Below are 26,126 nucleotides of genomic sequence, written 5' to 3' on the forward strand. Positions count from 1 at the left end.
AAATCACTATCTGAAATAACGTCTCGTAGCTATCACCAAATAAAAAAAAAAACGCGACATATCTATTTTCGACGAATGGATATTTACAAGGGTCATCCGAACGAGGTACTTTTTCGTCGGAATTAACTCCGAACAAGCAACTCAAAAATGATGCCCACGGTTAAAATGCATCGCTAGGTACACCCATGCATGTCCAACGCTTCCACGCTGGCGATGATGAACGTTAAAAATGACGCAACACCACCTACGTGAGGTGTTAGCGCATCGCTCGAGTGAAGATGAATAAATACATGTTTTTATTAGTTTATCTAGTGCTGGTGTTTTATTGTATTTTTCTTTTTGAGCAATGGGAGCAGTTCTAGTTTACCCCTAAAACCTTGGTAAACCTAGCATTTTCAGACGCTCTCGCAGACACCCACACAATCACGCACTCGTAGATAGAAAGAAAAACGAAGAAAAACTGAACAGGACAAATCCGGTTCACAATGCTCGCCATATGACTACATACACCATGTGAGATTGCGACGGTATGGTACGAAAGTATGCAAGTCAAATAACCCGATCCAGGGGCTGCGATGCAGCGTTCTAGTGAGACGTACGTTGTGTCAACTGCCTCAGACAAATATAATAGGGGGTGATTTTAAACACCGAATGTCCAACAGTCTAAAACAAATGCTGTCCAAGTATGACAAGCAAACTCGCGCGAACCCACGAAGAAACATTTCTGTCGTTCAGTAACACTGACATGTCGGGGGGCCGCCGTCTTGGAAGACCCTTGAACAGGCGGCGCCGGGAGTTCATTTTGTTTTTTTTCGTAAGGCAGGCTCTGAAAGAGAATTCTCAGAGCGCGTGCAAGACGCTTGGTCTCCGAGCAAAAACCTAAGGCAAGTATACGTGTAATCGCGAGAGAAAGTAACAAGAGCGCTAGGCTAGAGCTAGTCGAGATTTGAGTGAAACAGCGTCGACGTCTGTGCATGCAGAGTGTCCTCCACGGGAGCGAGTCCTTGGAAGTGCAATTGAAAAAAGCCGCCTATAGAAGCGATCCTCATAAGACGACTTCCATCCGGTTGCCCTTCCGGGAGATCTTGATCTGGCCGGACTGGACGTCGGTCATCACCGACGACCGGAAGCCCAGGACGACGTTCTCCTTGCCGAAATTAACTTCGAACCTGCGGCAAAGGACGGAGAGGACGAGGGGGTGAAGACCGAGATAAGCTATTGAATTACCGCATGCTTAGATCGCCAGACATCGATAAAGGGGCACTGACAGATCTCGATACAATCGTAAAAAGGCATTTACATTGATAAAGGGGTCTCAATATAGTGAGTTACCCCATACTCAAATCTCGAGACATTGACAGACAACGCCACCAAGGCGAAAGAATGGAGTCGACTTATGAAAGAAGTATCGTCCACCACCTCCGGATCTAGTGTACTGCGTAAAACTAATTTTACAAGCGAAAAAGAAACACTATACTGAATATGCTGAAAAACAAACGTCTTGCAGGTTAGTCACAGTGAACGTTGAGTGCGTACAGCACAGACTTTTCGGACTACCGTCCGAGGCTGGCGCATAGTCCGCACTAGGGGTTCGTTATTTATTCAACATGTGGCACTTCACGTTAATAAAACAACACGAATGTTGATTCGTGTCCATTTGTAATTCGTAATAATTTGAAACAAGCTAAATGAGTGTGAATGCCCGGTTTTGTTTCGGAGGAATCGTTACCCTGATTCCTACTCCACAGTAACCTATTTATATGTAGCAACAGAGGCTTCTGGTAAACCATTACCCTGTTCCGCGTACCGCACTACCAGAGCCTTTGACTCATGCTTTTAAGCGCGCGCCCGGGTGACACGGTGACCGCGGGGCGCGCTTAAAGCGCAAACACATCGAGGGGCTTTAGCTTCAAAGGCTTCGGTAGTGCGGTACGCGGAACACAATAACGGTTTGCTGAAAATCTCCCATGATTTTGGAACCGCAAGTATTATTCACATCGCATACGTGTTCGCAGCTACCTCGCGCGTTACCGACAGGGACATCGAGAGCTAAAACAACGGATTGGCGATCTCAGGTTTTCTTGCTAATTAATATTCAGGGTGGAACAACTTGTCTCGCCAACGACACTGACTGACATCCACAGTTATAACAAGCGATTTTGCAAAACAAGTTCTCGTATAGCATGCACCAGTCCGCACAGCGTGGAATGCAAACTTTTAAACATCGCTAGTTATTTCACGAACTATAGTAAATTGCAAATATGGCGCCTCGACAGGTGCCCCGTGAGCTCAATCAAGCACGTGCAGCTTGCGCGTAAACATAGCTTTTGGCAAGCTTGAAATTTCACGGGCTTGTCCGCACGAGCAGGGACATGGCGGTGACCAGTAACCTTGCTTGTAGTCGTCTATAGGGGGTATTCACTGGCGGCCATAGCTGTCTGCGCGAATTCTGAGCGCGTGCTGATGGCGAGCTTCCACAGTTCTTTTGCAACGTGCATTCCGCTCCATCAAGAGTGCCGCTCATAGCAGCCTATTGATGTGAGCTCGTTCTCAGCATGAGCTTTAAACAGCACCCGCAAATATGGCGTCCAGTGAATACTTCCTATAGTACTGCAGGAAAGGAATTTTTATCTCTTAAGAAATATCTATTTCCGCATTCAGTCTGAACGGATTCAGAGCATTTTAATGGTCACCATTTTTCTAGGATTTGTTCCCGTTTTATAGGAATCCTCTTCCGAAATGTTGCACGATAGACGTCATTGATCAACTGCTTTTGGAAGTCTTTAACTAAAAAGAGTCGTCTTTGAAATGTCTCTGCTGTCGTTGTTTTGGTGATGCTGACGCTTTTCATCATTCGAAGATTAAGAGACTGCTTTTCCTCCCTCCTTGTTGAAGAGGAGACTTTTTTCTCTTTTTTAACTCAGCACCTTTAAAGGTAGCAGCTGCTAAGACTTCGCTAGCTTTGCTTGTCAGCGTGTGGAACATTGCCGTTCCCCCGTATCCCATAAACATCGGCGGACCCGGACAGCATCTTGTAAATGTCTCCATATTTTACAGAAATGATCGCTAGTGGAATACTTTTTGTGCTGCGAGCCCTCCGGATGGGGGTGTACGTGGACAAAACAATTATTAAAAAAAATATTAACGGATCGCTGCTAATCTAATTGCTACTAACAACCCTGTCAGATGCTCCTTTTGTTAACCGGACACATCTTCTCAAATCGTCGTATCTATCGTACCTATCACCACGATGAAACTTCTGTCACTGTGAAGAACAAGTGAGATCAAAACCTACGCGGAAAGCAAATTGTCTGCTTCTTGCGCCGGGGTGGCGGTGACGTCATGACGACGCCGAGCTCTGATTGGCTTTGACTGAAAGGATAGCGGGTAGACCTCAATGCTAGATGCCTTGAGGTATACCCACTATTTTTTCAATCAGCCAATAGGAGATCGGCGTTCTGACATCATCCCAAGCTCTGTAGAAGAACCAGACAACTTGCTCTCCGCATACCTGTGAAAATGAAGAATAAAAAAGACATTTGTATAAAAAGGCTTCATAGTTGAGGTAAGATTATGCTTTTCCTGAGGAGGCATGTGAACAGAGATCAACGGGACTGTCAAGTAATAATAAGATGCGGTCGTACACGCACACAAAAAAAAAAAAAACAGAAAGAGGACACATGGTTTACTGCAGAAAAACTTGCACTAGAAGACGGCAATGATACTTAAAAAAACAAGCGAGCTGTTGATGATTCATGGTAATAAAACCCGAGACTCAGGAACACAGAGGAAGTCGATCACAACCCAATTATTTTATAAGGCCTTTGAAAATATATTAGAACAAGCGCGGATCACGCAGGTGGGGCTCAGCGGTACCACGTAAAAAAGGCCATCGTAAAAAAGAACAGAAACAAGCAATAGGACCTATGACACCCTACCACTTTGCCCTTTTTATCATAGGAAAGCGATATCTCTGATGAAACTTCTTTTTTATGCAGTTAACCTATCAGGAGCAGCTCTTGCCGGGTAAATGTTCAACCTTTTATGGAATCTCCTGAATAAAAAACCGTTCTTTGTACGAAGCCTATAGGCAAATAATTTGTATGAATAAAATCTGTTTGTTTCATATCGAATGCCCTCTCGTTTTGAAGTGCCATCACAATGCCAATGTAGTGTCACTATGTATTTCAGTGACGAATTCACTCGATAAAGGAACGTCTCCTGAATCTCTTTAAGGTGCCGACGGGCGACTTACTCGGTTGCGATGTTAACTTCCGGAGGTTTCCCAGTTGCGTTCTGGATGACCAAGAAAAGCTTCGTGACGATCTCAATCACGTGACCGGTCTCGAAGAGGAAGTCGCCTTTCTTCCGGGTGGCTTCCGTCTAAGTAAATGAAGCAGCGTAAAAGAATAACGAAAGATGCGGCACAACGTCAGAACGAGACGAGAATGACACGACAAACGGGAAAAGTAGCTGGCCCGACCTAAGGTTGTGACAAGGGGTTCAAGGTACTGGAAGAACGCGCCATGGGATAACTCGCACGCATGACCATCTTTGGAATTGAGAAAGAAGCTTTGTTAATCGCAAGCATAACGTAAATAATATCGGTGCCTTACACAAGTGAAAAAAGTGCCATGCAGTTTGATTTTTGTTTAAGCGACTTGAATATGCTATGAGCGTTTGTTGGCAACACTCACACGTCACAAGCGTGAATTTGGCGCAAATAAACAACGCGGTAACCTTAAAACCGCGGTGCACATTTGTGTAAACTTTGTATTTTGCAAGTTGCTAGGCTCGTAATTGTTTCTTTTAGCGATTAGGCGACCGTTTAAACCTTTATGTTACGGCCCTTTTGGTATTTTTTTATTTGTCAAAAAGTGTGTAGAATATGTTACTAAAGGCAGATACTGTAACACGACCGCAAACTTAACAATCTGGGAACAACATTTTACTTTCTCTTTATCGCCAATTTGAATTCAGTTGGGAGCATCTTCTATTTCTCTCATATTTCTTATACAATTGAATTCAAAGTAGTTTTTGGTTTACCCTAATTGCAAACACTAGATACGGCTGACTCTTAGTAGTTCCCAATATATCGAAAAAAATGTTAATTCAAAGTTTTGGACTAACTAGGAGTAGTCAAAATGTTCTGAAGGGTTAGTTTATTGCGCATGTTGAAAATAAGTTTAAAAAAAAACAGCGCTAAACGAGAAGTACAAGGACAAGATGAACCGGGGACAGCGCAAGCGTTGACTAAAACCGACGTTTTATTGGGCAAGACGAAGGAAAAACAGAAAGAGAAATCTATAAATGATACTATATATCAAACATATCAAATAGGATTTTCCTTTCATTTATATTATTTCCATTCCTGCATTATTCCCAGATATTTCCTTGTTTTTTCTAGTATTGTTTGTAGGCTACTTATTTAACATCTTTCTTATTTATGTCGATTAAAACATTTGTTGTTTCAAAGCTCGTCCTGTTCCTACAGTTCCTTGTCCATGTCCCTGTGTGTTGTCCTACTAACAAAAAGACTCAGTACGTCGTTGCGATTAAGGGGCCGACACCGAAGCGTCGCGATGTACGCGTCGGGCAGAGTGCTGAACACACCGTGCGAACGTGGAACACGGCGATGTCATCCAAGAACGGGCTGAGGGATATCCTAAAGATGTCCCCCACGGGAATGCGGTACTTGATCTGCAGCGTTCGCTGGTCCATGATCAGCATGGCGTTGGTGCTAACGACAAATAGCGCCTGGACGCACTGAAAGACACAAGAGAGATATGGTCCAGTATGTGTATCAAATAACACGTTTCTACCAATAGGACGTTTTTAAAGCGAGGATAGCATTTATAATAAAAAGTTGTCAAAATGTCCCGGGTATATTTAGACAAGACATTGATGTGAAATCGGTTCTCTGAAGCCGCGAAGCTCGTCTTGGAGGCATAAATGTATCGGCAGCTTTGAGAGGACTTCGTTATATGATGTCCCCCATGAGCTGCAAAAACGAATTTCCCTTTTGTTACACCTTAAAGGGCATCTGAAAAAAAAAAATGAAATATTTTTAACAGTCTAATTTGAACACGCGTGTAAAAAAGAAATTACGCAAAAAAAAAAAAGATTTAGAGCAATATTGACTGCGCGAGGCGCGATTTAGTCGGTAGTTACCTCCTTTCCACTTTTCTCTCTCGGCATTTCGGGCGCGTGGAGAGGCGGATCGGCTTCGCCTTCACGTTGAGGTGGAAAGAGCGAATGACCATTCCGTCACGTCATGGGGTTTGCGCCCAGAATTTCAAATAAATCTCTCGCCCTCAATATTGCTCTAAAACATTTTTTTTTACGTAAAATTCATTTTTTGACAGGCGCGTCACAAAAGGCTGTTTAAAAAACTTTTTCAGGGGCCTTTTAGGGAAATTACAGATGCAATAAAAGGAAAGTAGCTGAAGCGGTCAGATACGACTGATAATATAAATTATGCCAGTAACGGCTACGAAACAACTTAAGACATCTTTGTTGTTGTTTTCCTTAGAAAAAAAACTATTCACAATAGTAAGTTGCTTGTGCCGCTGTGCAATTCTGGAGACTGCATTGAGTATTGGAGACAGAACTACTTAGATAAACCTACGCCTTCTCTCTGGTGTCTCTGGCTGCTGCCAAAGGCGATTCCGTGTGACTTCTGTCTCTTTTGACACCGTCACGTGGCCACAGTACATTGTTTTTTGGTCGGTGTCATGTGATTACATCACGCTAATGACAACAGTTGACTAAAAGGAAATGGACGAGTTTTCGGTGACGGATGAAAATTAACGGAATCAATCTAATGACAATTTTAACTCTTATTCGTGGCGCAGGTAAGTTTTATTCTCGAAATGCATGTATGTACAACAAAATATTCTATTTACATGCTTTATCTGACAAAGTTCAGCTAGTAATCGATCTTTGCGGGATTAATACGGATAATTAGAAAATAATATACTGTATATCATATATATGAGCCCCTATACATAGAGCGATTGACTATATCATTAACTTTAATGCATCGCGCTATGACTTTGATCAAATACGCAGCACAGATATTTTATCTGATATGAGAACAAGTGTGAGTGTAGCGCCGTTACTAAAGCACCACTAACAAAAACGACACACACACAAACTGTTTTAGAAGCAGGAACCCGGTGAAATATTCGTTATGTCGTGCAGTACCCTCTTTATTTCACAAATAATCCCGTTGCTATTGCACCGCTCCACCAAAGGTGTGCCCTTGTTTAAAAAATTGTGTTTCGAGTAGTCCGTTTCATTATTACCAAGGTAGCATTCAATGAATACAAAATCGCACAATTTCGAATAAAAAAAAAAGTAAAAAAAAGAGGCTTACCTTGCCGCTTGATCTCGTAATCTTGCTGATGATGTCCGCGAAGACAACGTACTGGTCGCCGGTTTCGCTGGCCAGTTTTTTCCATTTGACATTCTGGCGCAGGCGCACATAGTCCCCTCGAAAAGGGTGAGATACACTGCAGGGCGCAAAGAGGATACCGGGAATGAACAATATTATATTGCAAACAAATGTAGCTATTCTCGAGAACCACTGTTCACCTTTTCGCGTAGGAAGCCTTCCGATCCCTAAAGATGATGCTCGCGGTGACCTTTTCTCGCATTCGATTTCGAGCTGTTTGGTCAAACCTCATTCTGTACTTGGAACACTGCGAGAGAAAAAACAATCACACCAGTGATAATGTGGCGAGGGCACAGGTGAGCTGGTCAAAATCCTACACTTTGAAGTAACTCAAAGCTGTTTTTTGTCTGACTCCCGGGTGAATGAATTAAGACTGGGGCTCAAACTTCTAGCATTAGAATATTGTTTAAGTTAGTTCAACCGTCGATGTACGAATTTCGCGCTTTCCCCTCTTTTTTTTTTCTTGGTAGTTTAATTCCTTCCCATACTCAGTTCCCCTTTTTCTTCCTTCGTTACGCTGGCTGTCTGGGAGAGTGTGGTGCAAGAGAAAATTGTGTTAGGAGTTGGCCTTGAGGTGTGTAGTTAAATAATTGATCCTTTATCTAAGATCTCTACTGTCCCTCATTAACAAGACTGAAAGTATTATCACGATCAATAGGAGTGTAAACGCCGCTCCGTGCGGCCCGCAGTACTATCAGCACCCCCTATAGAATGCCCCGTAAAGCTATGATGCAAGGGGGATCGAGACAAGTAGATTCTTGGGCTCGTTGTGCCGCCTTTCAGTTCCGACTCATCAACTTGTACCGACACTGTCATCCGCAATTTGAAGTACGGGCGCAATGTGGCGCTCGCGCGGGTGTGTGCGTGACGGGGCAAACAATTGTAATATGTCTTCCACGACTGATTTTCCTCGCGTGGATTATGCATAAGCTGCTGAAAGTGGTGCATTGCTTATCGCATCATAAAGGCTCGGAGTGACACCGAAGTTGCTTCGGGAAGTCTGCGATTGATTTACGTTCTGTCACGTTGCTTTTTATGATCCAGGGAGCGGAATTCACGTACGCCTGCACCGCTCTAACTTCTTGCGTGTGGAGATTCGGGGAGTTTTGCTATCGCAAAACTCACGCGAAGTGAATAATCGGCAGCTTTACTCGATTGTTCGGATACTTCCGATAACAATATGATGCAGGCTCAAAGCCGTCGGCGGAGTATCGGAGATTGCTATCGGAGTCAAAGGAACAATTTACTAAAATTGATAAGAAAAAGGTTACCCTGCAGAAATTTTTATATAAGGTATTTTTGCTGGCGCACATGGCAAGAAAATGCTCTGCGTTAGTGGTTATCAGTTTCGCGGATGTGCCGATCGTTCTTCGCTAGCAGACGATCCGGAAGTGCATAGTGGTGAAACGATCGCTGTAGGCAACGTGTCTCGCACGCTAAGCACCTTTATACTTCATGGGAAAAGCGATAGGTGGTACTGATAGTACCGGGCGCCACGCGGAGAGGTGCTCACACTCATATTGATCGTGATAGTACATATAGTTTTACATACATCTTATTTTTGCTTCTGGCAGCTACTACATTGAATAGTTTACTCGCTACACAAACTCCCTACAAAATAAGGGGTGGTTGATGCTTGAAATGTTATTAGCACCAATGTTTTCCAGGAGGCTCAATCTCTTTGGTTGTGTTTCCAGGCAAAAGGGAAGTTGAGGTCTAAAAAGAATGATACACGATGCACGGAAAGGAAATATGCACACAGGTCGTGAAAGAGCAATTGTTTACCAAAGAATCATTGCCTGTAAAACGGCTGACTAAATAAACTAGAACAAAATCAACTTTTGCTCGAAATCGAAACTTGAAGTAAAGAATCGGTGACGCAAGGAAGACTTATCTTAAAAGTCGGAGTGAAGGTACAGAGAAATATAAAAAAGTAGTTTTAACAAGGAGCTCCAAGATGATAGATAAAATGAAACAAGGTTTAAGGTTATGGTAAAGCAGAGAAAATATCTTGGATTATTTTGACCCACAGATGGGGGGGCGGGGGGGCAATTCCTAGTCGTATTCTATTGGTTTATTAAAGTATAAAATAAACTGCAGAAGCATTCCACTGCAATGAAAAACAACTTTTTAAAACGCCACACGTGAGTTGTCTTAGTTCAATCCAATTTCCACGAGAGGCCTACTACACTGGTGGTACATCTACCCACCCTCCACTTGTGGTACATCTTTTTCAGGATGTGACTGGTTGTATGGAGGAAGCGTGGGGCCGGCGGCCACGACCGGTCCAGGGGTGACTCGGAGGGTAGGTTGTGTGCCAGCCACAGCAGGTACCGCCGACGCTGAAAGGCACCCTCAGCTGCTTAAAGATTCTCCGAATTGCGGTGCTTTCATGCTCATTGCTTTATAACTGCATCATGCTTCACAACAGGTCCCCCGATTCTGACGAAGGCGAAACTAACTTTTGGCGCGGTACGCTGACGTTGTCAGAGCTAACGGAATATTAACAGAAAGTACAGAAGTAAGATAAACCACTAAGCAATTGACTTCACTTTTTTAGATCTCTAGATCCAAACCTAACGTGGGCAAAGTCTATCCGATATTATTGAAAGAAAAGAAGACACTGAATATTGGCGTAAGCAAAGGTTAGATCTTCCCTCTCCGTATCCTGTATTCTTGACTCTAGTTTGGGAGCGCGTCAATTTCATTGTAGGTCAGTGACCACGTATATTACTGTTACTTATGACCATTCAAGGCATTTTGTCAAAAAGGTGCTGTGGAAGCTTTGTGCGTGATAAATATAACTATGTATACAACTACGTGATAGACAAGAACAAATGTATTAAGGAGAATTAAATGATCTTCAGAAACAGAAAATGACGAGGGGATTCCAGAAAGGCAGATGCAATATAAATAGCTTATTGGAAGTCTAGACAGACCACACTGCTTTCTAAGTAACTACGACGTTTCATGTAAAGAACAGTTGTGTATCTATGTAGAAAGCTGAAATACTCAGAATGTTCAGCCACTTAGTTGATGCAGGCGCCTAAAGACTCGTCGCAACTTCCGCTAAAGATTTTTCTTTTAACAAACAAAACGGAAAGTCGTTATTTCAGCAAACTTTAGACCAGGCCACACGTAAAATATGTTAACATTAAGTGAGGCCGTCACTTAGAGTTTGGTGCTGGGAATTGTTTAAACCAAGATGTCATTTAGAAAGCGCGCAAAGTATCAGCACTTTGCTCACAAGCAATAGAAAAAGCATAAAAATTAAAAGCAGTTATGATCAGCATTCTGGGTTTTGTACAACACGTTTTCTTTAAATATTTAATAAAGTTTTAACCTTTTCGTCAATATAAGCGAAAATAAACAGGTAAAGTTATGCAAGCGGTTAAATGTCTAGTGTATTATTTCAGTATCAACAGGTTAGTTGTTTAAACAACATGCCAGCACAGTTTTTCATTATTTTTCTTTTTTGGCATGCTTCATTTTAACCATTTGTTGAAATTGGTTAGGTCTTCGAGGCTTGTTGAAAGAAAGCTGTAATATTAAACATGTAAAGTATGACATCCGCTTCAAATGAACTGCTCCGGGGAAACAGTGTGTTATTCATTCTTAAGCGGAGAGAAATTTTTTTCTGTAAATAAAGATGAGGGTTCAATCGTCAACAAGAAAGAATGGTCATCAAAAGCTTTACGTGGGAATAGTGAACCTGCTTACTTACAATTCAATAAACATTTTACCGGCTTCTCTGTGGCGTTTATTTCTATTCTTTCTTTTTAGTATTATAATGTTTGTGAGATAGGTTCTCGGAATAAGATTTTCATACGTGCACAATCAATATTATTTTAAACCTAATTTACAAAACTATAAACTTCATAAAAATCGGCAGGCTTGCACGATAGCGATTTAGGCATAAAAACACGCATGCATGAATACTATTTCTACCTAAGCACATGGTTAAGGAGTATTTACGAGACAAAACAAGCGAATATTGCATAACACGAAAATGCACAGGCCTAAGGTCATAGCATGCGTAAGCGTAAATCAGGGAATTGTAACACCTATTTCACAATTCTCTGGTGAGAGAAGCGCAAAGCAACAAAGGGAATGTAATGTGTCTTAATTTAAAATGGCAGATATGGCACTTTCCTGACGTATCAAATGAATCAGGAGAAAATATCCAATAGTGCTCTTCTTTCGCAACAGGCACTGCTGGCGATGCGAAAACCCGAATTATATCCTTATTATCCGCATTTTCTTATTACCAGCCTTGTACCTGCTGCACGAGTGCTAGCTTCAACGCACTCCCGCGCTTCACACGTACTTTGTGTACGTCTAATGATTTAGTGAATTTCAATGACGCTTAGCAAATCTCTAAGTGAAACGATGTTTTTGTTTCCACTACTTAAAAGACAAATTTGTAAATTTTTGATAAATATTTAAGTGATTTGTATGTTTTTCGCAGTCCCTGACATCCGCCATAGCTTGCAGATTGTTCTCAAAAAAATTTTTTTTTCCTCAACCCGTTTTATGGTAGAAAAGTTTTTAAGTCTTCGCTTAAACACCCTATGTATGGAAACCAATAAGTTTTGCCAACGATTTTAAAGAACCGGCGAAAGTGAAGTATACCGTTCAGTGCACTTGGCAAATTTTTGAAGACAGTACAAGAAAAAAATGTAAGTAACGCCCGAACACACATGAGACACCTCGAACTGAAAGTTGGTGTCAATGAAACTTTTAACAAGTAGTCAGTTTGGGTATATAAATAAGAAGAACATGTTTTACGTATCTCAAAGTAAAACACACAAAAATAAAGCTGCGCGTCCTTAGCCATATCTCCCACAGCATTAGATTTATTTACGAAACTCTGACACGTGACCAAATTGGTAACGCAACAAAGGCCCCAATATTTGCAATACTTTTATAAATTCGCCTTGTACTTTGAGAAGCTTTTTAGCAGAAGACTATGAATCCCTTATCTAGTGCCAGAACGTCAGATTGTTACAGTGTTATGTTAGAGGTGACAGCAATGTTTCCATAAAACAATGAACACATCGGGAAGTTTTTTGTCTCGCCTGACGGCCCAAATAGCCTCCGAATAGACCCATCACATCAGCCACAAAAATTGATGGGCCGAGTTAAACCTATAAAGCGAATTGTCTACCATAAGCATATTTCTAAATTTTATATTTTTATTTTTCCCGCGTGTTTTACTAAAACTTCTTAACTAAATTGAAGGTTAAAACATTCAATGATGACGGCAGACCTTGCAGAGTTGCACTTATGGTGGGAACAAAAGGTGTAATAGTATTTGGAGCTTCCATAAGTACGCCTGTCACAATTTAGTTATTCATGATCACATATTGATGTATAAGTTATCTTCTGAGCACACAAGTTGACGAAAGTGGGAAGTAAAATTAGCATTGATTTAGAAACTTATTTGATTTTTGATATGCTTCAACAAAGTTCCTTGAACATTCTACGACCAGATAGCCCGCAAAATATGAGTTTTTTGTTTTCACAAAAAACCTTCTCAATTTACACATGTTTTCAGACAAACGGAGTCGCTCGTTACATTCTCTTTTGCATACGCTAATATAAATTTTTGCACATCGAGAAATATACGTCTCGACAAGTTTTGGATAAGACTGAAAAAAACTCCATATATAGCTGGATATTCTTTACTTTCTTTATAGAGCAAAAATCCCAACAAGAAAATAAACAAACGAACAAACAGGCATTTTTCCCGTCTTTCATAAATGCACATGGATATGGTAAAAAGGCTATATAAATCGAACGCAGGCGCTGGTCCTTATTCTTAATGTCGTTGTCGTTTAGTGCATACGTTGGGCAGGAGTTTAGTTGCACCCGACTGAAAAGGAAACGTTTAATGTTATACCATTTCTGCTTGTTGTGTGTCCGTTTTGCATGTTCGCTATTGATTAGCGTTTACCAGCAGCCGACGCAACGATGGGGGCCAGTGAATACCACTTACAAATTGATCAAAGCCTGTCGTTCGAAATTTTACTTTTTATTAGACGTCATATGTCGCTGGATGACCTAGCATCAAAAGGATTTTTAAGGAATGACAGCTCAAAAGGTTAGCTGCTCCTTTTGAAAATGCTTCGATGTGCACAAAATGTTCTTGAGATGTAAAGCCATCTGATTCCAAGTTCTAGCGTGGTGGTAACATGCAGTGCGATACTCTCAATCGTAGTGAGTTTAATCTCAAAGTTTAGCCCTCTCGTTTAGTGCAAAATAATGCTTAACTTACAAATCACCGTGGTACATATTTACTAGTGCCGTAAACATCCGACCCCAAAGCAGGATAATTTGAACAATGCTGCGCCAATTACAAATCCTACACAGCCCAGCGACTCGGTATTGTTTGTCAGGAGCAATGGACACATGCATATTTACTCATCCTTTCGAAAGAGTTTCAAAGATATATCTCCTTTCTTGGTAACGGCGTTAATGCAACTAAGTCAATGACACTTTTGCAACATTCATCTAATATTATAAGTGAAATCAATATTCACATTAACGTTATAGTTCCCCAGTGTTTGAACCATTATTAGCCCATTACTAATATTTTCCTGCATTGTTGGTAAGCCATTGGCAGTTCATAAGCGTCACAACGAATGAAAATAACTGGATTAAAATAAAATGTGTAAAATAAGGGGGTGTCATCTTCCTGCTGGCTTGAAGTTACGAAATTTATGGAATTGAGGAACCCTCATATTTCTATTCACAGAGGTCGCAGGATTACTTGAGGTAGCACGGTTGTTGGCAGTAGCATTCCATGAGAACGAACACCCGAAAAGAAAACAGTACACCTCCCATTGAGATTCTTAATGCACAATGTCTAAGGCAGTAAACGCATCAACCTGCAACATGGACGAGAGTATAGTTGGTCGCGGTATGAAGTTTGACTAGCGGAAGTTGAGTACATCTGTACGTAGCGGAATGCTCACTGGTGATCACTCAAGTATGGCAACAATGTTTCTCCAACCTGCTTCCAATGCACGGTTACTGGTAGCCAGAACACGTAAGGAATGAAGCAGGTCGGAACGGAACTAAGTTGCCAGTACAGGCCTGAGGAGATGCCACAAACTACGTGCAAACTACGTACGCACGTGAAGTTGTTACACCCACCATGTCAAACTTTTACCAACTCACCCAATTCAACACCTTGTTACGTACAAATCTTATTTGTGAAAACCTCAATCGTTGTTATTTTGCACTTCTTCATGAGGATGTATGCCAAAAACCTGCAATACAAGTAGATGACTTAACCCAGGCACATCCCTTGAAGCTTGCTTTGACGCACCGAAGGTTATGGTAACTCTGCTTTTTTAAGGCGGATGTCTGGGTGTTTCCGTATTAAATCCATTCCGTCAAACTGAGTTTTATTGGTGACTTGAACGACTGGATGTGCCATGACAAGATTATGTTGAGCTATACGACATTACGTCCTAGGGAACTAGTTCGAAACCGATTGCATAGCGGAAGCATGCCCACTGTCAGTATGATACGTAGCTTCGCGTTTTTGGGTGAACATGCATCGGAGTGCAATCGCGCATGCACTGGTGCATCGCAGACCATGCCTGAGGAAGCGAGCGTCCGTGCTCACCTTCGAGAAGCGGTAGCACCGGGCGAGGACGCGGGCGGCCCACTCCCTTCGCCTCGACTGCCCGACGTCGTGGAACTGCTCCCTCGTCTTGCACATGTCCATGCACACACACATATACACGGCCACGTCACGCGCTTCGGCATAGGAGCCGCCAACGGTAGTGCGAGACGCAAAGCGGCGGGACGGTGAGGAACGCATGCTGGGCTCGTGCACACTGGCGGGACTCGGCAGGCACACGCGGTGCGCTTGTGTGTCGGAGAGGGCAAGCAGTGCTTTTCGCGCGGCTATTGCCGGTAGGTGAACGCAACGTCAATTGTGCAAGCAAGAGCTCTCTATTTAAAGAAAAAGTAGAGGATGGACGCAGCTTAGAGCCAGTCAAATCGACCGACGCCTGTCACAAAACTCCTCTGCGCACGCTCTGAAACCAAAAAACTATCAGAACCAGTAGGTATCTTTGTTATAGTCGATGAGAAAGCGAGAACGGCGGGGAATATCTCTCGAACGCACGGGATCCAACACGCGCTCCTTGCCTACCATAGTGCATTGACTGCGCGCGCGCGCTCGAAGTGCGCGAGGCGCCGAACCATTGTGGAAAGTATGAAGCTCGCGCAGGAAACAACTGGAGCTCCTCTCTGCCTTTCTCACCTTGTCAGTGAGTACAGCTGTACTACCACCACCGTGACTACCACCCAACTACTTCAACGTCACGCCATCAGTGAGGGACGTGTGAGCTCAGTTAATTTCTAACACTAAATGGGTTCCTGCTTTCGTCTTTTCGAGGAGCGAACTTGACGTTCATGGGCGTACCAACCGGGGGGGGGGGGGGGGGGGGGCGCTTGCGCTCCCCCCCCCCCCCCCCAGTTCTCAGAGGGGGAGGGGGCATACCAAGGGACCGCCCCGCCCATGCGGGTGCGGGGGGGGGGGGGGGGGGGTTCAGGTTTGCCTCTTACTCAAAAACAAGTTGGTACGCCACTGTTGGCGTTCTCAATTGAATGATATAAAAATATTTGAAAGCAGGCACTTTTCCATGTAAAACACGTTTATAAATGCTCGCCAAGCGTGGCAGAAACAGTGAAGGGGCGAGACGAAAACCGTTAGCACTGCTGTAGGCAATCGCGACTGATGCAGTTTGCGGCCGCCGCAGACTCCCCCGCTCGCGCCGACCGCGAGGGCAGAGTTCCTTGATTTGGCGTGCGCGCGAGATCCTCCCTGGCCAACCATCGAACTTTGAGCAAGGTGAGCGCCTTTCTTCATTTTAGGCACCTAGAAAAAGTCAGCCTAGTTTTTATCAATCTTTGTAGTTTGTCATGTAACCGAGGTACCTTAGCGAGTAATTTGTATTTTCGCACAATTGCTGCACCTAGATCAAGATAGCGCCCTCTGAAGTCAGGGTCAAATATGTCGTTGGTGCATGTTACTCTTGTTCGCACGCTTAGTTTCTACGCCAGTTTCCTTATGCTGAGAGACACATTATGAAGGAGCAAGATACGCACAGATGCCACGTTTTTGTCAAAAGCAGCAAAGCCTTTTAGTATACAAGATAGTGAGAAGAAAATAGGGTACAAGGTTTGCCCTCTTGCTACCATGTCCAGCTGAAAGGCAAATGCAATGGTAAAATTTTAGCCTGAAACAATAACTAAATTTGTGTTAGATCTGGGGCTCTATGTTGGACACTTGGCGGCCAAGCCCGCGAGATCGCCAATCGACGCGACTGGCCAATGCCGCGTTTGACCTTGGCACTGGCCAATCATGGCGCGGCGTTGGCCAATCGCGCGGTGGACGATCTTGCTGACTTTCTTGCCGAGTTTTCAATATAGAGCCCCTGGCCACTCGTTCGTAAAACGATTCATCAAAATAAGCCAGATTGCTCCGTCGCCTTTCGTAAAAGACTTCTTGGGCGTCTGAATAGCTTGATTATAAAGTATATAATGAATATGCGAAATTATATTTACAAAAAAATTAACCATAACTAAATTTGCGAGTAACACGCAACTTTATTCGTCTCTCGTTATTACTGGTTTAAACGCATTCCCGGGATTTGTCACCGATCTCTACCCTCACATGACGGGCCATATAAAAAAAAAGATCATCCAAACAAAACATTAATGTCTTAGTTTTACAATAGCCATCAAGTTATGGCTGGTTCACTGGCGCCTGGAAATTGACATTATTTCAGCTCCAGAAGCAGGGGCGTGCTAAAGACAGATGAAGTTCAGGTTAAATCGCTCTAGAAATCAGTTTTCTCTCGGAAATGTATTTCGTCGTTTTCAGCAACGAACTTCATGCGTCTTGCGATGTTTATCATTTGGATTTGTTGATCACGTTTATTTTGTGGAAACTCATTTTTAAAAGAGAACCTAGTAAAATCCGGATGGTGTTTTGTACCTTGAAGGAATACGAAAGTGCGTCGCTGCTACATTTCACACGCTGCCGTCGCGTCGTTAAATAAAAATGCTCTTATTTAACCAATACACACCGAAAAGCAAATGAAAAAGCACCGCATATGTTGAGAACCAAAGTGGGGAAAATATAGACGGGATAATTTTTCTTCTTACAGAAATCTTGTCAGAAAAAAGAACTTTATGACATCTTGTCAGAAAAAAGAACTTTATGACATCTTGTCAAGACGTTCTTAAACTTCGCATACTGTATGGGAAGCCGAGGAGGATGACGGCGCGCGAGGGGGCAGGAGCGGTGGCCGCCGGCCCGGTGCGCGTGACAGAGTGCACGAGGATTCCGCCAGGCACGGTCAGGACAACGACAGCGACTGCCAGGCCCAGAACCAAGACGCCGAACAGTAAAGCGATTTGAACCAATCCTTGCTCGTGTGACTTCTTGGGAGGGCGGACCAGGCAGGGACCGATTGGGCAGTAGTATAGTAGAGCGGCCCACACAACTGGCGCCCAACGTGGGGCGCCAGTTGTGTAGGCCGCTCTACTATACTGCTGCCCAATCGGTCCCTGCCTGGTCCGCCCTCCCAAGAAGTCACACGAGCAAGGATTGATTCAAATCGCTTTTCTAACGCTTGCTTTCCTGTGTTCATTTTTTATTAGCATTGCCAGGCTAGCCTAGCTTTTTATGAAAGGGACTTTTAAGGTGCTTTAATTGCAACCTATTGGTTGTGTGGTTATTCTTACCGAAATCTACGCTGTTGTCATAGCTTACTTACTAGAAATACGGAAACAACTATACACGCCTTGGGCGCCAGGTGCTTAAAAATGGAACCTATTTTCATATCTGATGTGCCTGTAATGTCATTAAATATTGAGTATTTTTTTAAAATAAAATGTTTACATACTATTTTATCTATGAGCTTGGATGCCCGGAAGATTACAGCAAGCTGGCCATTGCAATTATCTAACAAGTGTCTACCGCTCTGGTGGTTCTAACGCGTCTCCTACTGGTCTGGTTACCACTTCCTAAAACGTGGCTTCTCAATTTCTGCCTGATGACGTCATTGAAATGTTACGCTGTCGCCGTCCGCGATCCTGGTGGTGTGACGGCAGCGGTCGTGGTTGTGGCAGACGCCTGTTCTGAGCCAGGTTGCTTGCTCTCTAGCTTGGCAGACAATGGAAGCTTCGGCAGTCAGGAATTGGGTCGCTGCGACGATAGCGACACTCTTGACGTTCGCATCGTACTTTCAGCCGGGACTTCTAGCCATAAACCACAAGGATCGCGACATCCGACACCATGACGCTCCTGCTTCTGTGACGCCATTTGTTGCCACGTGGGGGGCCACTTTGTGATGCAGGTGCGTCGCGGGATAGGACGCTAAACACACCAGCCGGAGACGCGCTCTCCAGGCATCATATACAACCGCTGTAACACAACCCAAACGTTCTACGCAGTATTCTCCAACGCTATTCAGCCGTAAAATAAATCGTAAAAGGAAATTAGTAAGCGAAGTGCATTGAAACGTTTTGCAATGGTGTTCTTAGGCGGTGCATTTGTCATAGTCCAATCTTATTAGTGTAGGTTTTAGGTTAAAAAAAAATATAGCCTGAAATTTTTTTTATGTTCTGCCATCTGTGAGGAGCAGCGTCAACTAGAACTTTTCTGTCGTTTTCTTCCCTCTGCATAGGAAAAAGAAAAAGTTATTTCTGTTTGCTTTGTTTTCTTAAAACCTACACTCATAAAGCTTGAGTATGATAAATGCACCACCTAAAAGACAACCCTGTAAAAAATTGCTGGCACTCAGTTCATTACTTTGTGTGTAAATCATTTGTTTACGGCCGTAATTTTGAAGGTAAATGCGTCTCTAATTGGGCATCGATATCAACACACCTTTACTTGTCTACCGAGTACGGAGTTTCTACGCCTTCAATATAGCAATAAGCACGTTGAAAACTCACACACCGTAGTCGTTAGCATAAATTGTCGTGGATATATTATCCCTGTAGTCATTGTTCAAAACGAAATGAGGGAGATACTATATCTGAAAAGTATAGTTAGTGATCAGCCGTGTTAATTTAGCCTAAATAATGTGGCTTGACAGAGTCATTCACATAACTTAATTGAACCGTGAACTTGTCTGAGGCTGTATCGTTATTTCACACACAGCTTGCTTCGTGCTGATATAGCATCCTCAGTTATAGAATCCCGTGAAAAACCAGAAAACAATAAAGAACGCGAATACGCCATGTTTGAAATTAGACATTTTCTTTTTTTCCACGAAAGCATGGAGTTCAAAGTTCAAATTGTTTCGGGCTTTCCAAATGTAAGCACCAATGTCATTTTTTTCCCTTTAATTCTTCCACTTTAGGTAGCATGCTTTATGGTTGCGGTAAAATATGATGGGAAGTCACCGATAAACCTTACTCGTCGCTTTTTCTAGCCATCCTAAAACCCACACACTCGTGTCAGGAACCTTCAGACAATGAATACCGTTTTGTTTGCCCAAAGAGTGAGCTGGAAGGAATCATAAACTTGTCGAAGTTCGTTAAGCGGTGCCTAACGTAACTGGTGTGTGTTACCCACCAAATATAAGAGCCACATGTGCACAATGCTCCCGAGACTTAACGCTACAGCATGAGCGCCAAACATTGGCGGATGTGGGCGCTGTCCTTTCGGCTATGGACCTCCTGCACTAGTGTTTCACAATTCAAGCTGCACCGTGTTGCCGAAACTGGGCAACCGGCACAATCATAAAACAGAATATCGAGAGATTGCCCTAGCTGACATGCAACGAAACGCCGGTGTCATCTGAAGCTTACGCGACGCAGGTGGCGCTTGAGTCCTCGGGTTCGATACCGTACCCAGAGCTCTGAGGCAGAGGCGGTGCTGCCTGACGACGACTGGCGGCGCTGCCTGGCTTATAAGGAACCCCCATTTTTTTTAACTACCTGTCACACGACATAAATAACCTGACCTCTGCACCTTGATATGAGAAGGTAGTCGAACATTTGAAACGCCCGACTGATTGTTGAACCTGTTGTGGCCGCAATTTATCGCGGACAACGCGAGAAACGCAGGTCGCGGTTATATTATATTCACATCATTTGCTTCCTGCTTCATTTTTGGACGTTTTTATCGGAGAATACTACAATAATACCGTATCTAATCGAGTAATAGCCGCACTGTTTATGAAAAAATCCTGAGGGTTTCATTTTCCGTGGAGCACGACGATTGCCAATTACCGCAATCGACACTATGATTCCAGCGGCTTACAGGGCAGAGATAACGTCTTCGTGCGAAGATACCATCTGTGACGATTGCATTTGTAGGCACTCTAAAAAACGTCTGTGCGTCTACTTTCCCGCTCAACACTCGGAGAGCCAATCACCGCAACTTACGGAGTCAGCTCAGCGAATGACGATGCCGAAATATATGTTTAGACCAAAAAACGCAGTCTGAGTTGTTACATTACGCAATGCAAAACGTCACGCTTGGATTGCTTAATGTCACAACTCAGTCACCGCGTTTTTTGGTCTAAACATATGTTTCGGCATCGTCATTCGGTGAACTGCCTCCACTGACTTTTTTTAGAGTGGCGAATCGTGTTCTCGATCTAGTTATTCCCTATGCTATTTATGCGCAACGCGATGATTGGCTGTATATGTGTTCTGCGGGACAGTAGACGTAAAGGTCTGGATCATAAATAGTGCCGCTATTACTCGAGTAAATACGGTATTGGCCTCGGCGCAATATTAAGATGCTCGACAGTCGCCAGAGCCCGCTTTTCTTCAGCTGTAATTGATTGAACCGTTTCCTCTAAGGCACGGGCTGGGTATTATCCAATGCAATAAAAAAGATTAAAGTGCCGCTTTTTTTTCGCATGAACTCGTGTCTGAACAAACGTCACTCATCTATTGCTTCACTGCAAAAATCAATAGCATTTTGCGCAAACTTCAATTACACGTAATCTATGAAGTGTGGTTGACGGGCAAAAACGACGCAATATGTAGCTGAGGTAATTTGCAGCTGGCTCGTTGGTAGTGATATACACCAGGTAGAAAAAGCATACCGGGAAGTTAGTCGGTCGCCCTAGTTGCCCGTCTAGTCACCCAAATGCGAAGTTAACTACGTCGTGCCAAGAACTAAATACACGACATGTAGCTGAGCATTGCGCTCCTCTGTTCATGGCGGATGCTGGCGCAAAAACGTTAAGATTTGGCTGCTTTGAACATCGCGTTCTGAACAATCTTTAGGGTAATTTTTAATCCTTGTGTGAAGGCGCGAAACGTCCGCTAAAGAGTAAGTCATAGTCGAACTTAAAACATAATAATCTTTAAAAAAAGCAGGAACATACTTTAAGTACCTGGGCAGGACGTGTATGTCCCAGAATGAAGTTTAAAAAAAATATATATTTAAAGCACTATTTACGTCGCTAGACGTATTGTAAGTTCAAAGTTATTTCTAAATATGTCTTTATTTCAAAGCGCCAACCAAGGGAATTGGCCGAATGCTTTAGCACACCGCAGCCCGGAGAACGTGCAGCGAAAGTTCGCGGTGCCGAACCGAGTGATCCTGGGTTCAAACTGCCCGCTTCGATCTAAAAGAGCATTGTACTGGCGTACGTTCGTGTATCGCTACTGCACATTGTATGTTAAAGACCCCGGGCCAGCAGAGGTACTGCGCGGGTTAAATTTCTCATCTACATCGTAAATTATAGTGTCGTCATACCTCGAGGGTATAGCGACATACCTTCAACTGGGAAACGAAAAACGTCTAATTTGTCTAGTGTTTCTTCCTTTTCTGTTTTTTTTTTTGTTAATTTTTTTTTGGTCAGGAAAAGTTTGTTTTTGGTGTCTGTGCACTATTCGAGGACGTAGAATATTTTTTTAGCTTAGTGGCTTTTTGTTTGGTTTTAAAGATGAAAGAAGCACGTTTTGATAATTTAAAAACAGAGCCGTATAAATCTAAAAAACCGCCTGAAAACATCAAATTGTGGGAAAAAAAAACGTTATACGCTATGCCTCAGACTAAAAAAAAGCGCTATAAAAAATTGCGGTTTTTTTTTCGCACTGTGAGTTTGTTGTGTCTACACGACGGAAGGAATCAATTGTTGCGTTAACCTCACCTCAACATCAAGAAACGTTCACATCCTCGAAAGCACTTTACTAAGGTTAGTACGAGAAAAACAATATATTCTTTCCTGGGAGTTATATAGTCACTTTCTAGCTTAAAACTTAAGATTGAGCTAGTTGATTTTTCATAAGAGTGGTATTTTAAAAAAAAGAAAACTTGAACGAAGGAGACACAAACAACATGGACGGGCGCTAACATTCGGCTGATTTAATGAACACTTCATCAGCAGTCCACCCGCCTATGTTACCAGCACCACCCCATAAGGACATAAACATTTTAGGATGATGTGACGGTAATGGCACTGCAGGCGGGTGGATTGCTTGATGGAGAGTTTATTAAATCAGTTGAAAGTTAGCGCCAGTCCGTGTGCTATGTGTTTTTTTCTTTGTTCCTGTTTTTTTTTCGCTCTTTTTAAAACCATTTAAATCGCTTTATACCTAGGTACACTAAGTGCAAAAATAAACACCGATTACATTTTGGCATCTAGCTTTTGTTTATATATGAAAGCGAAAGATATACTTTTCACTTTACATCCCACATTCATTCATAATATTAAAGTTTTTTTTTTAAGGAATAAAAATGACGTTTAATATCATATTTACTGCCATTCACTTTGATTTAATTCAATGACTACCGGTTACGTCGGATTCAGCCGTTTCGTGCTGATTATTACAAGTATTTGATGCGAAGCTTATGCTAGATCTAATCAAAAGCTTTACTATTTTTATAAGATTTTGTTAGCTGTACAGGCATTTATTGTATGTGCGGGCGGCTATCAAATTTGTGGTCAGGCATGCAGGAATGTTAAAGGACGCTTAATTAATGCAGCGAATGCAAAAATTTAACGCTTGTGTTAGAATGAGGAGCAAACGCCACGTGGACATCGTGCGTTAGTGTGAAGACAGACAATTACCAAACATCTTTTCCGTCTCTCGAATTCTCCTCTTGCCTATAACAAAGAAAACAATGTCAAGGATTTGTCTCGAAGTTCTGTTGCTGTCAGTCATAAATTTTCAAAAAAAGCGCAACGATAAAACGAACTTGCTAAAATCAATATCCTTCTTGATTTACTCAATTTTTCACAAAGCAAACGAACATTTTGCTTTGTGAAAGAAATACTGCGAAAAAAAAAGGCGAACAAGCAACAACAACAAAAAAAGGTTCGAATATTTAAAAGCAAACAGAAAAAAGGTACTTCTACATTAAAATATCTTTATAATAGACGTGTACTGCCATAATTGGGTTTTCATAAGGATTATGACAAATCGCTCAGTAACTGCGACCTGTGGAGAACGCCAAGCAAACAACTAAATCTGAAAAAAAGAAACGGTCTCACACAAAAGTATGGTCTGTGTAGGAAGAGCGAGAAGGCCAAGCGTCATGATCATTAGCCCTGCCCAAATCTGCCCGAGAGAAGTCAAACCTTTTATAATCATCGACAGTTTATGAAACGCAGAGGCAGGGACGAGTCCCGGACATTTCAATGTTGCTCATGCAGCAAATGAGATGCTTGAATTTGAAAATAAGAACGCCGAAAACCGAGTAATGAATTAAGAAACATGTACCTAAGCCTTGCGTTTCTTAATCTATCGTTGACTACATTGAACTCCATATTTTGCTGCACTCTTAGAAATATATGGGGCGTATAGGGGTAGACCCCTTGTCCCATATGTAACACCCCAAAACTACGTTTAGATGTTCAGTCCATTGACCTCGAGCTGATGATACCAAGGTTTACAAGCGGCTTGATAGCTGTTGGATATAACGTGCTAAACAGTTAATGGGCGCATCGAAGACCAGAAGAACAAAAATCAATAAGGTTTTGCCGCAGGGCCAAAAAAAAAAAAAGACTGATTTTTCTATTATAGCAATTAATGCGTAGATTAGCTATTTTAATAATTTGTATCGGTCGACCATCAAGCCGCTCTTGAATATTGGTATCGTCTGTTCGACGTATATGAACTGAACTTCGGATTGTTGTTTCGGGTTGTTACATATGGGAGAAGGAACAATACACCCCCTATTTCCTAGAGTGTGGATGAACGATGTTCTCTGCAGGTCGTAGGAAATGGTCCATCGTGCTATCTGCGGGAAATTAAAAGAAGTAAAATAATTGTTAAAGATATTTCGAAGTTATAGTGAAATTCGATTTCGCGCTAATTGTCACTCGCTAAGATACAAAAAAAGAAGTAATTATTGGATTGACATCTAGGTATGACGCAATACTGGGCGCTCGAACAAAAGACGCGTAACAAAGAGGCAACAAGTTCATTTAACTCTTTCATAAAGAGAGTGAAGATAACACAAAAAAGCGACCATACACGAAAGGGAAACAGACAAATCAAAGGAAAGAACGGAAAAGAATGTTGTATACAACCTTCCATCCTCTAAAAAAGGCAGCGATTGTGGACGCCGCTTGTCGCTTATGCAAGAACTCGCGGCGAGCCTATCGAAGCAAACAGAAAGAAAACACGAGTCAATAATTGAATAAACGAGCATGCCTAACATTATGAAAAACAAACTGCCATGTGTCAATAGAAACGGCGCTTTCAATGGGAAGGTCACTATCCTCCTCTCCACGAGTGCGTCAAATCTACATGGAAACATGAGACCTTGAAGAAACGTGTGTTTCGTTATACTTCCACTGTAACAAGTTGCGCAAGTAAAACTCGCTCAGCTATATCCACAAATGATACATCAGAGTCGAAAATGTGTTTTATATTCTAGCAATAAAATGACGATTCACACAATTTCATAATCAAGCGCTCACCGACCAAGTAACCCTTTTTTTTTTTGGCATTTGAGCATTTTCTGCACCGCTCCTCAAAGTCTAAAAAGATCATCCTAAAAACAATCAAAAAGGGACCAAAAATATCCAAGAGAGCTAGCCAACTTTTGTGTCCTAGAAGGGTATACTTATACAATCCCAAGACAATAAAAAAAATAAAACGAAAAAGAAAAATGGACAACAGAACACAGTGTAGTTCTTTTTTCGTTTTTTTTCTCTTGTCTCGGTGTTTTTTTTTATTTATGACCGTCTACCAGGTAGCCTGCGCTATTACACCTATTTCAGTACCCCAACATATATTTTGCGGGGGAAAAATACTGCCGATCACATGTTGTGGTGTTCGTGCACACCTGTGTTACGCAGATGCCAATATCACTATTCCTCGAAACATCGGTGAATATACAGCGTTATCAGTCAGATATAAAATCATGCAGTTAATTGTCGTCTCAGTGCATGTTTTCCAAACTGGAAATGCGATTTAAGATACTTTTAAGTAAATTCAACAGGTAAGTGGCGGTCGCAACATGTTCTGTGGAGACTGACTCAGGCAGTATAATATGGGGCGACATTCTAACCTCGATAAATTGTCAAGGTAAAACAGGAATCAGACCTGCAGCCTCCTTAATTCACTCTAATCAACTCACCAATAATTAGGAGGATACCTTTGGATGACGAGAAGTACGGTTCAGTGTCCTAAGCTAATGAATTTATCAATAACT

At 42.4% G+C, this 26,126-nt stretch overlaps 1 protein-coding gene across 1 annotated transcript in view; it reads right to left on the reverse strand.

The window, feature by feature from the left end:
• Positions 1-1,015: 1,015 nt before the first annotated feature.
• The window catches only part of LOC8034224 (unconventional myosin-Ia), a 121,354-nt gene continuing 96,243 nt past the window's right edge, over positions 1,016-26,126 (reverse strand). Inside the window, exons 23-31 of the mRNA XM_040502041.2 lie at positions 24,997-25,065; positions 23,533-23,568; positions 15,093-15,179; positions 9,667-9,798; positions 7,597-7,703; positions 7,379-7,514; positions 5,614-5,766; positions 4,256-4,383; positions 1,016-1,169 (exon numbers count right to left, since the gene is read on the reverse strand). Coding sequence (XP_040357975.1) covers positions 1,046-1,169; positions 4,256-4,383; positions 5,614-5,766; positions 7,379-7,514; positions 7,597-7,703; positions 9,667-9,798; positions 15,093-15,179; positions 23,533-23,568; positions 24,997-25,065 — 972 coding nt within the window. The 3' untranslated portion in view covers positions 1,016-1,045. The remainder of the gene's footprint in view (positions 1,170-4,255; positions 4,384-5,613; positions 5,767-7,378; positions 7,515-7,596; positions 7,704-9,666; positions 9,799-15,092; positions 15,180-23,532; positions 23,569-24,996; positions 25,066-26,126) is intronic.

This window comes from Ixodes scapularis, unplaced genomic scaffold (assembly GCF_016920785.2).
Source record: "Ixodes scapularis isolate PalLabHiFi unplaced genomic scaffold, ASM1692078v2 PGA_scaffold0__279_contigs__length_252992795, whole genome shotgun sequence".
Taxonomy (NCBI): domain Eukaryota; kingdom Metazoa; phylum Arthropoda; class Arachnida; order Ixodida; family Ixodidae; genus Ixodes; species Ixodes scapularis.